General features: G+C 44.1%; 1 protein-coding gene across 3 annotated transcripts in view; it reads right to left on the reverse strand.

The window, feature by feature from the left end:
- ACTN1 (actinin alpha 1) overlaps positions 1 to 12,704 on the reverse strand; it is a 255,126-nt gene that overhangs the window by 44,020 nt on the left and 198,402 nt on the right. For all 3 annotated transcript variants that reach the window (XM_030213778.1, XM_030213776.1, XM_030213775.1), the window contains exons 9-11: positions 10,990 to 11,082; positions 6,745 to 6,975; positions 2,911 to 3,058 (exon numbers count right to left, since the gene is read on the reverse strand). In XM_030213778.1, coding sequence (XP_030069638.1) covers positions 2,911 to 3,058; positions 6,745 to 6,975; positions 10,990 to 11,082 — 472 coding nt within the window. The remainder of the gene's footprint in view (positions 1 to 2,910; positions 3,059 to 6,744; positions 6,976 to 10,989; positions 11,083 to 12,704) is intronic.

Genomic DNA, 12,704 nt, shown 5'->3' on the forward strand with positions numbered 1-12,704 from the left:
AAAGGAGGGGGCCATCCAGGTAGGGATGGACTTGCACTCCTTCCTTGCGGAGATAAACCGCAATGACCACCATCACTTTGGAGAAAGTCCGTGGAGCCGTAGCCAACCCGAATGGGAGGGCTCTGAAATGGAAGTGCCAGCCCAGCACTGCAAAGCGCAGGAAGCGCTGATGAGGCGGCCAGATGGGAATGTGAAGATAAGCTTCCTTGATGTCCAAGGATGCCAGGAATTCTCCTTCTTGTACCGCAGTAATCACGGAGCGGAGTCTCCATACGGAAATGCCGTATTTGCAAGGCCTGATTGACTCCCTTGAGGTCAAGAATAGGCCGAGAAGAGCATCCTTTCTTTGGCACCACAAAGTAAATGGAGTAACGTCCTGTGCCACGCTGCTCTACGGGCACTGGGACCACCGCCCCAAGGCAGAGCAAGTTATCCAGAGTCTGCTGAACTGCTGCCACTTTGAGGGGAGACTTGCAAGGAGAGTTCACGAACCCGTCTCTCAGGAGCCGGCAGAACTCCAACTTGTAGCCGTCTCTGATGACTTCTAGAACCCAAGCGTCTGAAGTTACACTGGTCCACTCGCCCAGAAAAGAGGACTGCCTTCCTCCTATCTGCTCTGGGTCATGGACCAGGGCCCCGTCATTGGGTACGAGACCCTGGGGGAGGACCAGAGGAAGAACCTCCTGAGCGGCGGTCTCTGCGAAAGGAATGCTGCTTCGGGGAGAACCTCTGCTTGAAGGAGGAGCCCGACTTGCCCGGGCGATACCGACGGGCTTCTTGAAAACGGCCCTTAGAGGAACCAGGGCAAGCACTGCTGGCCCTTGCCTTGACCTCCGGCAACCTCTTGCCTTTAGAACTACTGAGATCCGTCACGATCTTGTCCAGCTCATTCCCGAAGAGCAGCTTGCCCTTAAAAGGCAACTTGGATAAGCGGGATTTGGAGGCATGGTCAGCTGACCAATGCTTAAGCCGTAGCCATCATCAGGCAGAGACTGTCTGAGACATACCTTTAGCCGAGGCTCTCAAAACATACAGCAAGTCTGCCAAGTAAGCCAAGCCCGACTCCAGGACCGGCCAATCCGCCCTCAAGGAAGGATCCGAGGGGGAGGCCCACTGCACCACCGTCAGGCATGCCCTGGCCACATAGGAGCCGCAAACCGAGGCCTGCAAACTCAAGGCGGCCGCTTCAAAGGCCGCTTCCAATTTCCTGTCCTGTGAATCCTTAAGGGCAGAGCCACCTTCCACCGGCAAAGCCGTCTGTTTGTCACAGCAGTGATTAGAGAGTCCACTGCCGGCCAGCGCAAGGCCTCCTCTTCACCCTCTGGCAGAGGGTATAGCTGAGTCATGGCCCTGACTACCTTGAGGCTCGCCTCAGGAGCATCCCATTGAGCCGAAATTAGAGTTTTCATGGCTTCATGGATGTGGAAGGTCCTGGAAGGGCGCTTGGTTACCAACATAATAGCGGAACCCGCCGAGGCTGAAGGAGGGCCTTCCTCCGGAGAGGAAATACTCAAGATGCTCATAGCCTGAACTAACAGGTTAGGCAATTCCTCTGAGCGAAAAAGCCGCGCTGCAGAGGGGTCATCTCCCCCATCAGGGCAAGGATCAGCCTCCTCCAAAGAATCCCCAAGGGACCTTTGGGAGAACTCAGAAACGCTGCCCTCATCTACATCAGAGGAGACAGAGTCCCCCAAGACCTGAAGATCCACCCGAGGGCGCTTGATCAGGGAAACCTCTTCCCCCATATTTGACAGGGGAGGAGGAGCAGCGTTTTGCAGTTGAAAGGCCTGATGCAGCAACATAATTAACTCGGGAGAGAAACCCCCCTGTTTGTGCACCTCTGCAACCTGGGCCACAGCCCTACAGGAACTCTCAACCTCCACTCCATACAGCGAGGGAGAGGCGCGCTGTGCATCCAAAATGGCGTCCGGCGCGTCACTCCACGAAGAAGCCGTGCGGTAAGCATGGCGCTTAAACTTCGCCATCTTCTTACTGCCGCCCAACTCAAAGGCGGCCATACCAGAGGCCGTCCGAGCTGTATGGACGGCCGACGTCAGAAGGGCGGACATCGGGGGATGGGCGCCTAAGGCAGGAAAGGCCGACGACGCCCCAGCGGAGGAAAAACCAGCTAAATCAGCAAAGTCCGGAAGGACGCCCAAAAAGGGCTTCTCTGCCTCCGATCCCCGCGCCTCCCCACTAGCCGCGCAATCACAGTCCAGGGAGCGCTTTTTCACGCTCTTACCATCCAACGCCATGATCCATGAGGGAAACATTCGGGAAACCCCCTGCCCGCTAGGAAAAGGTAAAATTACCTACTTCTTGCTCCGAGCTGCAACAAATTGTGTCCCAGTGAGCAGCTGCAAGTAAAATCTTTTCTGCTTCAAGATTGTTATGTTTTGGGGTTTTTTAACGGAGCCAGTTGGAGGGGGGAGAAAAGGAGAGACCTGGCACCACCAGGTTTGCACTTGCTCACGAAGAGCCCTCAACCCCAGGTACTCAACAAAGCCTAAGTAAATAGGCGTGGAGACCAAGCCAGAGCTGCTGCGTGTGACCACACACCTGCTAGATAGAAAGAATACTGAGGATTTCCTGGTAGCACATGACCACATATAAAGAGGCAAAAGATTGCTCTCTATCTCCACCTGCTGGTAGATGGACACAACCCACCAGTCTATGGATTGATCTGCTTGATGATATGGAAAAAGCATTGTTTACATCTAAAAATACATAGAAGAATAAATACATTTTAATATACACACACACAAGGTCAAGTAACATTATATGATTATGTGAATTGAAAAAAAACTGAGGTCCATATCCTCCAAGAACCGACTGCTATAACATGCAATTCAAGAGTTGGCTTCTGAAAGGTTGTAAATATTTTAGTAGAAAAGTCATATTCCGAATTACCGTCAGTCCAGGCCTCATGGATACAAGCCTTCTGATGAAACTTCTTAGCCAAGTGCTCCAGTCTCTCTAACCTTCGGATTTCATTCAGCTGCCACTCCTCGTAGCCCTTCTCAGCCTGTTCTAAGCCACTCCAGGCATTGTTTATGTCCTACACCAAGAAAACCAGGAGAATGTTAAGTGGAGAGGGACAACCTAGAGGTCATGTCTCAACTCTTCCAATGGGAAATAAGAGAATACGTGTTTGAAAAGTGACCGATAGAGATTGGAGCTATAAAGCAGGAATATTTTGTGAAGTTTTTTTGCTTTTTTTCTCTCCCCCCCGGTATGGCTTATCTGGGTGACATTAAGTTCAAGCACTGGCTGAGGACCCCTCATTTTGGCATCAACTTCCCCAAGGGCAGTGAATCACCACCCAGTCCTCAGGACAAACCCAGCCGCTCTGGTCTTCAGCAAATCCATTGTGAATATGCAAGAGATAGTGCACTGTCTCCAATATATTTATTGCATATTCATTGTAGATATCCCAAAAACCAGACTGGCTATGTCCCGAGAACTGGGTTGAGAACTACAGCCCTACAGCATTGGTTCTCAATGCAGTCCTCAGACACACTCAGCTAATCGATTTTCAGGATATTCACAGTGAATATACATAAGGTACATTTACTACTACTACTTAACATTTCTAGAGCGCTACTAGGGTTACGCAGCGCTGTACAAATTAACAATTAAGGACGGTCCCTGCTCGGAAGAGCTTACAATCACAGTGAATATACATAAGGTACATTTACATATAATGGAGGTAGTGCATGCCAATTTATCTTGTGTATATTAATTGCAGGTATCCCAAAAGCCTGCCTGGCTATAGCACACCTTCAATAAGCCTTGATGGAAGACATTAAGTTCCCTGCACCACTGTGCTTTGGCCACAAAGACAACTCCATTAATGAATTCTAGTATTGGTTATTAAAACCTAACATTATGGGATACAGAAACATTCAGTTATTTAACCAGCTCAAAGAATAAGAAAATGAACTGGGAACTGAATCTGATTGCTGGACAGCACAGAGGAATAAGAGGTGACCCATTACAGCACCCAAAGAACTTCAGACAAAAATCATGGACAAGGAAGTGACATTAGCCTATGAGAATAGTTGCTCTTTGAAGGCGATCCAAGACACAATGGCATGAAAAATGGCCCCAAAATCTCAACAAACAAGCAGCTGAACCCGCAAAGAGTATATTGCATTTCCTGGGTACCAATATCAGGCATAAAGAAATTAGAGGGCTTTCGGGTCCACATACAATACCAAAGACAAGCTTGAAGGGACGAGTGCACATAGTGTGGTGGTGGAGTGCACAATCAGGGCCTCAGAGACTTACTCCGATTCAGAAGAGAGAGACAGAGCATAGGCAAAGGGAGAATCAAGCCCATCACACACACACACAAAAAAAAAAAAAAAAAAAAGATGTGGAAATGGCTGACAAATTGGCAAGGATATTGGCTCAGTGAGAGAGGATATAAGAAAAGCAGTTGTAGACTTACACAAGGAAATTGCAGAATATGGAATGCAGTTGGTGCAGTTGTAGGGAAAGGGAGACCAGCAAAAAGATCTATTAAAAGAATAATAGCAGCATATCGCAGCTTTTAAACCTCACTATAAGAACGTAAGAATAAACATTGAGGGAAGGAAAAGCGGTAGAAGACCCTAGGGGGGAGGGGGAAGGGAAGACGGGGGAGGGGTGGGAGGGGATGGGGGTGGGTATGGGGGGAGGAAGGGAGACTCAGGGTACCAAGGATGGGTGGGGAGTACTGGGGGGTGTTCAGGGGGTTAATTATCTGTCTATCGGAATTGAGGGAATAAAAAGTGGTGGATGTAATTTGTTTGATTTGTTGGTTTAGAGCTACAAATGTTGTTAAAGGTTCATGCCTTTATTTTTTTTTCTATATCTCACCAATTTGTGAACGTTGAATACAAAATTTTAAATAAATAAATAAATAAATAAATAAAAAAAAAAGAATGTACGACTAGCCATACTGGGTCAGACCAATGGTCCATCTAGCCCAGTATCCTACTTCCAGCAGTGGGCAAGCCAGGTCACAAGTATTTGTATCCCACATTTTCCCACCTCTTTGCAGGCTCAATGTGGCTTACAATACATCATGAATAGTGGAAGTAAGAAGAGAATAGATATTTGGTTTACAGAAGGATTTTGGGTTGCATAGTAATGGAATACACGATAGTAATATAACAGAAGGCATTATTAAACATTTCTGGATATATGTGGGGATCTTCATATATGTTGATCTCTGTGGTATATCTTGTCAAAGAGATGGGTCTTCAGTTGTTTTCAGAAGTTGGTCAGTTCATAGATTGCTTTTAGGTTGCATGGCAACGCGTTCCAGGAATGCGTTCACATATAGGAAAAGGTTGATGAATGCATTAATTTGTATTTTAGATCTTTGCAATTGGGGAAATGGAGATTAAGGAATGTCCGAGATGATTTTTTAGCATTCCTGAGTGGAAGGTCTATCAGGTCTGACATGTAGGCTGGGGCATCGCCATAGATGATTTTGTGAACTAGGGTACATACTTTGAACGTGATGCGTTCTTTGAGTGGGAGCCAGTGTAGCTTCTCTCGTAGGGGTTTTGCACTTTCGTGCAGAAACTCAATTAGTAGCAACATTCCATGCTACCAATCCCAGGGCAAGCAGTGGGATTGGTAGAATGTGAGCTGATAGATAAAACAAGGACCTAGAAATCAAGTCATGGCACAGCAATAACAGAACAAGGGGAGTACCTGCAACAGAGGCCTATACTGATTATGTAAGCACGGTGATGTGGATCTGTAAAGAAATGTTGGCCCATATATAGAGTGAAAGGTCTGCGAGTATCTTCGATGTTGCACACTAGCCACTTTTTCTACCCTGGAGTGCTGGGGTATGAGATAGAGATGCTCACTCTTGTCAGGGGGATGACAAGGGGAGGAAGAGAAGAGCTGGGGGGGGGGGGGGGGGGGGAGGAGGAGGTGAGTTAAACGGAATGTCAACTTGTGACCTGAGTTTCTGAATGGGGTCTCTGGAATAATCTTCCTTTGTACATTTGAGAAGTATCATTTTCAAATTTTAAATTGGTTCTGAAAATATATTTTTTCCAGGTGGCGTTTAGGTGCTGACTACTGGATACTAATGTGTGATTGGTGTGCCTTTTTGAACGTGGAGTTGTTTACTAATGCCGCTATATAAATTTTAGGATGAATGATTCCTTTGCTTGTCTATAATTGGCATTCGTTTTCTTTTTCAGATTTAGTCTGTAAACTGCTTTCACCTATATTTTATTTAGTAAAAGTAGTATAGTTAAGTGTTTCAATAAACAAACCAATGTCAGTGTACTGTGGGAAATCTGCAATTCCATATTTTTAAGCAATCAGGGTGTATTTCACTCTTCATGATAATAGCTGGTGAAAGGATCATTTCAGATCACTATTGCTAAAGCATGCGGTACCAACTGCAGTGCTAGCCACTGTCCCAGGCAGTAATGAGGGTTTAGGTAGAGATAGTGGAGGAGTAGCCTAGTGGTTAGGGTGGTGGACTTTGGTTCTGGGGAACTGAGGAACTGAGTTCAATTCCCGGCACAGGCAGCTCCTTGTGACTCTGGGCAAGTCACTTAACCCTCCATTGCCCCGTGTAAGCCGCATTGAGCCTGCCATGAGTGGGAAAGTGCGGGGTACAAATGTAACAAAATAAATATTAGCCATTACTTGCCCAACATCAGTATGTCGTTAAAAGCCTCCTTGTATAGAGGCAAGTAAATTGAAAAGGTTATGGATACTCACGGAGACCATTTTGCCTTCTGAGGGCATGAATGCTGGCCTGTTACTGAGTCGCAGCTTGGTCTGTAGCGTGTTGAAGTTGATTTCCAGTTGGCATTTCTCTTGGACCTTGGGAGGTTTATGCAGCCGCCGGTAATCCCGGAAATCCTCCAGCTTCTGCTGCATGGCTTGCATGGTGTTCTCAGGGGCTCTGTTCTCCAGCCAGGGGATAGTACGGCGAATCCACTCCAGCAGCTATATGAAAAAACAAAACAGCAGAAAAAGCAGGACACTTCAGAAAGAATGGATGAAGCTGGCCTGATGGCTTAACTGTGATACCTTACTGCTGGACTTCAGGTGCATGCATACCAGGCCCCAGAAAGAGGCAATCACCTACGGTCCTTGAGTTAAAACTGCCATTACAATGGTTGGGCAAACTATTGGGGGGGGGGGGGGGGGGGTGAGAAGGTTGGTGGTGGAAAGTGGAAGCCCATAATACATAAATATAAATTTAAAAATACAAAATATGAAAATTTGTAAGCATCAGCGATATATTTTTCAACCCCAAAATGTTTTCTAGTAAACTAAGGGATCCTTTTACTAAGGTGTGCTGAAAAATGGCCTGCAGTAATGTCGGCGTGGGTTTTGGGTGTACACAGATCCATCTTACAGCACGCCTGCAAAAAATGCCTTTTAAAATTTTTGCCAAAAATGGATGTGTGGCAAAATAAAAATTGCCGTGCATCCATTTTGGGTCTGAGACCTTACCGCCAGCCATTGACTTAGTGGTAAGGTCTTGACCTACATGCACAGAATGCCACTTGACGCGCATCAGAAAATAAAAATTATTTTTTGGATGCACGTCAAAAATGAAATTACTGCAAGGGCCACGCGGTAGCTGGGTGGTAACTCCAAACTGACGTGTGTTGGGCGCGCGTAGGCACCTACGCGAGGGCCCCTAAGGTACCCATTTACTAAATTGCATTGGCTGTTTAAATTTGGGAATTACCCCAAGTTAACATTGCACTAATGGCCTCTACATTAACGATAACAAGACAGATAGCGCTGAACAGTTACCACCACCTCAAGAAGATTAATTAACTTCATCCCACATTATTTGAGGTGTAGGTAGCACGCAATAGCTCTCCCATTAACTGCAAGGTAGCCCTTTAAAACGTACTGGGAATAACCCACACAGTAAAGGCAGAGATTTCACAATTACAACATGTTCATTTTAGCAATTACCATGCAGTAACTGCAAAACATTATGGCTTTATAGTAGATAAGGTCTCAAATGTTGCTGAAAGGTGCTGGACTGATAGCACTGAAAATGTAAATACTGCACTAATCAAAAGACTAAGAGAGCATAACCCTGAAGGAACATGCTCTGTTGAAGAATACAGTACAGTCTCGATCATCAGACGTAAACAGGACCAACCTGTTGTCGGATAAGTGCAGTCAGACAATACGGGAAACACTGTATAAAGAAAGGCACAGAGTTCCCGATTTTCAAATATTGTTCTAAAACAAAGAGTGTTAATAGAAATAAATGTGATGATATCGGGGGTGGGGGAAGGGGGGTGTTGGATATGCTGGATGGACGGATTAGCAAAGGTCAGATAATCAAGATTGTAATGTACATCTGGCTTCTTGTTTTGTTCTACTCCACTGGCTGCCATCGATGGGAAATAATAAAGCTTTCAGTTATTTAACCCCAAAACTGTGGAACCTTTTGCTCATGGATTTGAAGAAGAAACTATTTTTTCCCCCATTTTAAAAAGAAACACACCTGGCTTTTTCAGGAGAAATCTTGTGCATTTGGTTTATTTACTTGATAGACTGCAAATCATATCAAAATATCAAGCTCTAAGGCCAAAAATATTATTAAGCTGCTTCAGTTTAAGTTTGTGTTTTTGTTATTTGACTTTAGTGGTGTATTATGTAATGAATAGACTATCGTAATCTGCTCCACTGCATACCAAGGGGCACACAAATCAAATCAATAAATCCAAAGAAACCAAACCTCATCTAAGCAGGATGACCATTTGGCCTCACTGCTGATTTGACATTTTATAAATATCCATTGTAAACTACAACAGCACTGCAGACTTAGTGCAGGCCCCATAGATACCAATCACTTTCAGGACACTGCCAGTTGAGTTTAAGTTTGAGGGAGGGGTAAGAGTTTGTACAGCTGAACTTCATCGAGTCATTTGTAAACCTGAAACTTAGACAACTGTTTTGTGGGAACCATTTTTATAGCTTCATACCTGCAAAGCACTTTCACCACACGTGCAGAGTAGATGTATTAAAATTATCTGCGTGGTTTGTACCTGCTAATTGTGTAACTGGCACAAGAAGAGAGACGGACATAAAATAGCACACATGCTGTTTAGTCCTGTGAACTAAACATGTTCCCAGGCAGGGGTATAGCCAGACAACAGATTTTGGGTAGACCTAGGCAAGAAGTAGGTGGGCACCAAGTGTTCTCCCCCACCCCCCTCAACCACCACGCAAAAAATATCTCAGCTGGTGAGAAAATGCTTTTCTCCACCTTGGAAGTCTGCAGCAGGCATGCGCTGAAAACCGAGCATGCGCAGGTGCCGGTATCGTGGAGAGTAGCATTTTTGTTACCATCAGGGGGAAGTCTTCAGCTGGCCGAACTTGGGATCCCCATCAGCTACTGCTAAACGTGTGCTACTGTTGGGTGGGCCTGAGCCCTAAGTGGGTGGGCCAGGCTGGGCCCAGGCCCACCTGTGGCTATGCCACTGCTCCCAGGAATGCCTTTTTTTCAATGCAAATAAAATAATGCACATTGTGAACCCCACGCACACATTTTAGCTTCTCTGAGGCCAGCAATTTTTGTTTCCAAAGTTTCCCCTTGGAACTGCTTTCACCCTTATTCCCCTAAGCACTAAGTAAAACCATATCACTCAACTGTCAGTCAAAATATTTCTCAAAGTATCCAACTGGCAGTTCTTATCCCTAATTTTTCTTCCTTTTACAAATTTAGGGGTATAGTTATCAATGTGGGCTACAGTTAAGATGTGCTATTATACCACTATTTCACACAGGTCTCTTTCTATGCAATCAGACTTAGCTGCTAATAATTGGAGTTAACAGTAAAATAACATCTTAACGGTAGTCCACATTGATTTCTTTTCCCCTTAATGCCTTGGGTAAAAGAGGTGTACGTTTTACCATGGCCCTGCTTTTCAATGCCTCCTTTCTTGAGATTTTATGTTTGTATTTCTATATTTTCAAAAGATTCTGAAGCTGATTATGTCAACAGTGCCCCAACTTCCTTATGCTCACAACAATGGGATGTATGAAACAAACACTAGTATGTCCTCAGAAATTACAACTGACTGCTCCTTAAGTTGTTTTGCATAGTGGAAATTTGACTAGTTATAGAGCCTCATATTTATCGAGCAAGCTCCCTGAAGATGTTAGATTGGCTTATCAATATATAACATATAAATGGTTTCTTAAAGCCTGGCTTTTTCACAAATATTTGAAGAATGAATTATGATAACTTATTTTTCTTTATTAATTTGTGAAATGTTTATTTGTATTTTGTGATATGACTGTGCTTTTGTATTTCATTTGGAAAGCTGTACTGAATGCTGTATTTTATTCTTTTAGCTTACATTGTAATCTGTCTGGAACCAATTTACTGCTAAACAGAAACACAGTAACCAAATTAAATATAAATGTAAATTTAAAAGGTGGAATTCTAATGGACTGAGCAGCTTTAGCCATCAACTAAATTATCTACAGTGTTTTTCCTGTACTGCTAATAAAGAAAGACTCAGCTTCCAGTTTCAAAAGTGATTATGTTCTACAAAATGTTGGAAAAAAAAGAAGAGAAAACCCCTATGAACCAAGGCACATAACAAAAATGAAAGCAGGAGAGAACCAATACAATTCCAACTCAAGGGTAAAAAGCTATTTTATTAGTTGGACTTGACGCAGATCTGTGTTTCGCCGCAGGGGCAATTTGCCTCAGGAATCAACAAATCAATCCAGATGGGTGTGGGTATCAGTATAACCAAACTCATGCAGACACACTACAAGGCGTGTGAAAAAAAACTAAAAATAAAGACACTGTCCTTGGTAATGCAAACCAACAGAGTAAAATATTGTGTGCTGCAACAAAATTGTAGGTTTCAAAAAAATGTGGACACAAGGAACATATCCTTAAATTGGAATTGTATTGGTCCCCGCCTACTTTCATTTTTGCCCTGTACAAAATGTTGAGACACTTACATCACTAGCCAGCTTCTCATAGTCTTCCATGAGTTGCTCATTCTCCTGGTTTACAGCTAGCACCTTGCAGATACGATTAGCCGCTGTCTCCGCCTATAAAGGGAAAAAAAAAGGGAAATGGAAAAAGAAAGAAAATGGCCAATAAACATCAAAAGAACTGCGACTGTTTTTGTCTCATGTTACATACCTCGCAGGAAAAAAAAACCCTGAGGTGCGTGGAAGGGGAACTGTCCCTGATTTTCCCAACCGCCCATCTCATTCCCATCCCTAGAATATGATTTGCCACTTTTGCTATGATTTTTGGTGGTTCTTCCATGTAACTTTCCTCATTCCAACATGGAGACAGTTTAGAAAAAAAAGCTTGCAAAATGGGCCAGGTCCTGCAATACAAGACCTCAGTAGAGCTGCTAAAGGAATTCACAATATCTTCTTTGGAAGAGAGAAAGGCGAGATAGATGTTTAGTGGGTGTCAATCAAATACAAGATGCAAATTTCCATGGAAAAGGAATTTTCCAGAACAAAGGGTCATGATTTGAAATTGTGGGATGGGGGAAATTCATAGGGGAGAGAATTCTTTACTGAGAGACTAGTAAATGCTTGGGACAGCTTACCAACACAGCTAGTAGTAACCAAAGCCATGAAAAAACAAACCAGCCTGGGACAGATACAGATGATAACAGTAGGAGCAAAAGTTGGAGGCCTAGGTGTTGGCCAGAGTATACTAATCTAGCCAACATTGTAAAGGGCCAGAAAGGAGATAAAACAGACCCGCACAGACGTATGGTAGAGCTGCATCAAGTTCCCGAAAAAAAGACAAGGTCAACCAGCGAGCAGCTTCACCAGGGCTTTGGTACATTCTTAGACATAACTGAGGGGAGGTGAGAAGTTTCCTAGTATTAGAAGGTGAACTCTGCTACAGGTCTGGGCCAAGAACAAAAACAGGAGCAACAATGGTAGCCTTTATGGCTAATAACTGGGAAAGATCCCTGGTAAAGTGGGTGGCAGTAGGAGCAAGGGAGAGGGGAATGACATGGTGGTCTAGCTTATACCACTGACCACTAAGAGATCTTTAGAGCACAAAAAGTAAGAGAAACCAGGCTGACTTTCTGGTTCAAATAGTCTGTAACTGCTAACTTCTGCTAAGTTGCTAGATTAGTAAAGCAATCACATTAAAGCGCATTAATGTGATACACACAATCTCAGGGAAAAGTAGTGCAGAATGTCAGGCATTCATTTATGACAGCGGAAACTCCTCAGTCAACTCCTGCTGGTTACCTGATGACATTCAAAAATCATTTTCAATTGGGAATTATTTGAGAGCACAAAAAATATCTACCAGGCCAACTTGGAAGCTGTAGAGTCAACATACACAGTCAGACATCTGGAAACACTGGATAAACACTAACTAAACACACTGACACACCAAATTGTGCAGAGCTTCCAATTTCACTAACTAGCATTGACTTACACGAACCATACAAATAAAGAAATGTTTCCACTAATTTATTTTGAATACCAGGACATTGCATGGCTGGGATGTCCAACGGAATCCTGCAACATTAGAGAAGATAGCCATCATTCGGTGATAACAGCCGCCCCATTACACTTCTACCCAATCCTTTACACCATCTACAGCATGAGAAGCCCAAAGCAAAAAACTAGTACAAATCTTGGAAAAGCAACAAGGTAAGCCTAGACTTCATTAAAAGTGTGAA

This window comes from Microcaecilia unicolor, chromosome 9, assembly GCF_901765095.1.
Source record: "Microcaecilia unicolor chromosome 9, aMicUni1.1, whole genome shotgun sequence".
NCBI lineage: Eukaryota > Metazoa > Chordata > Amphibia > Gymnophiona > Siphonopidae > Microcaecilia > Microcaecilia unicolor.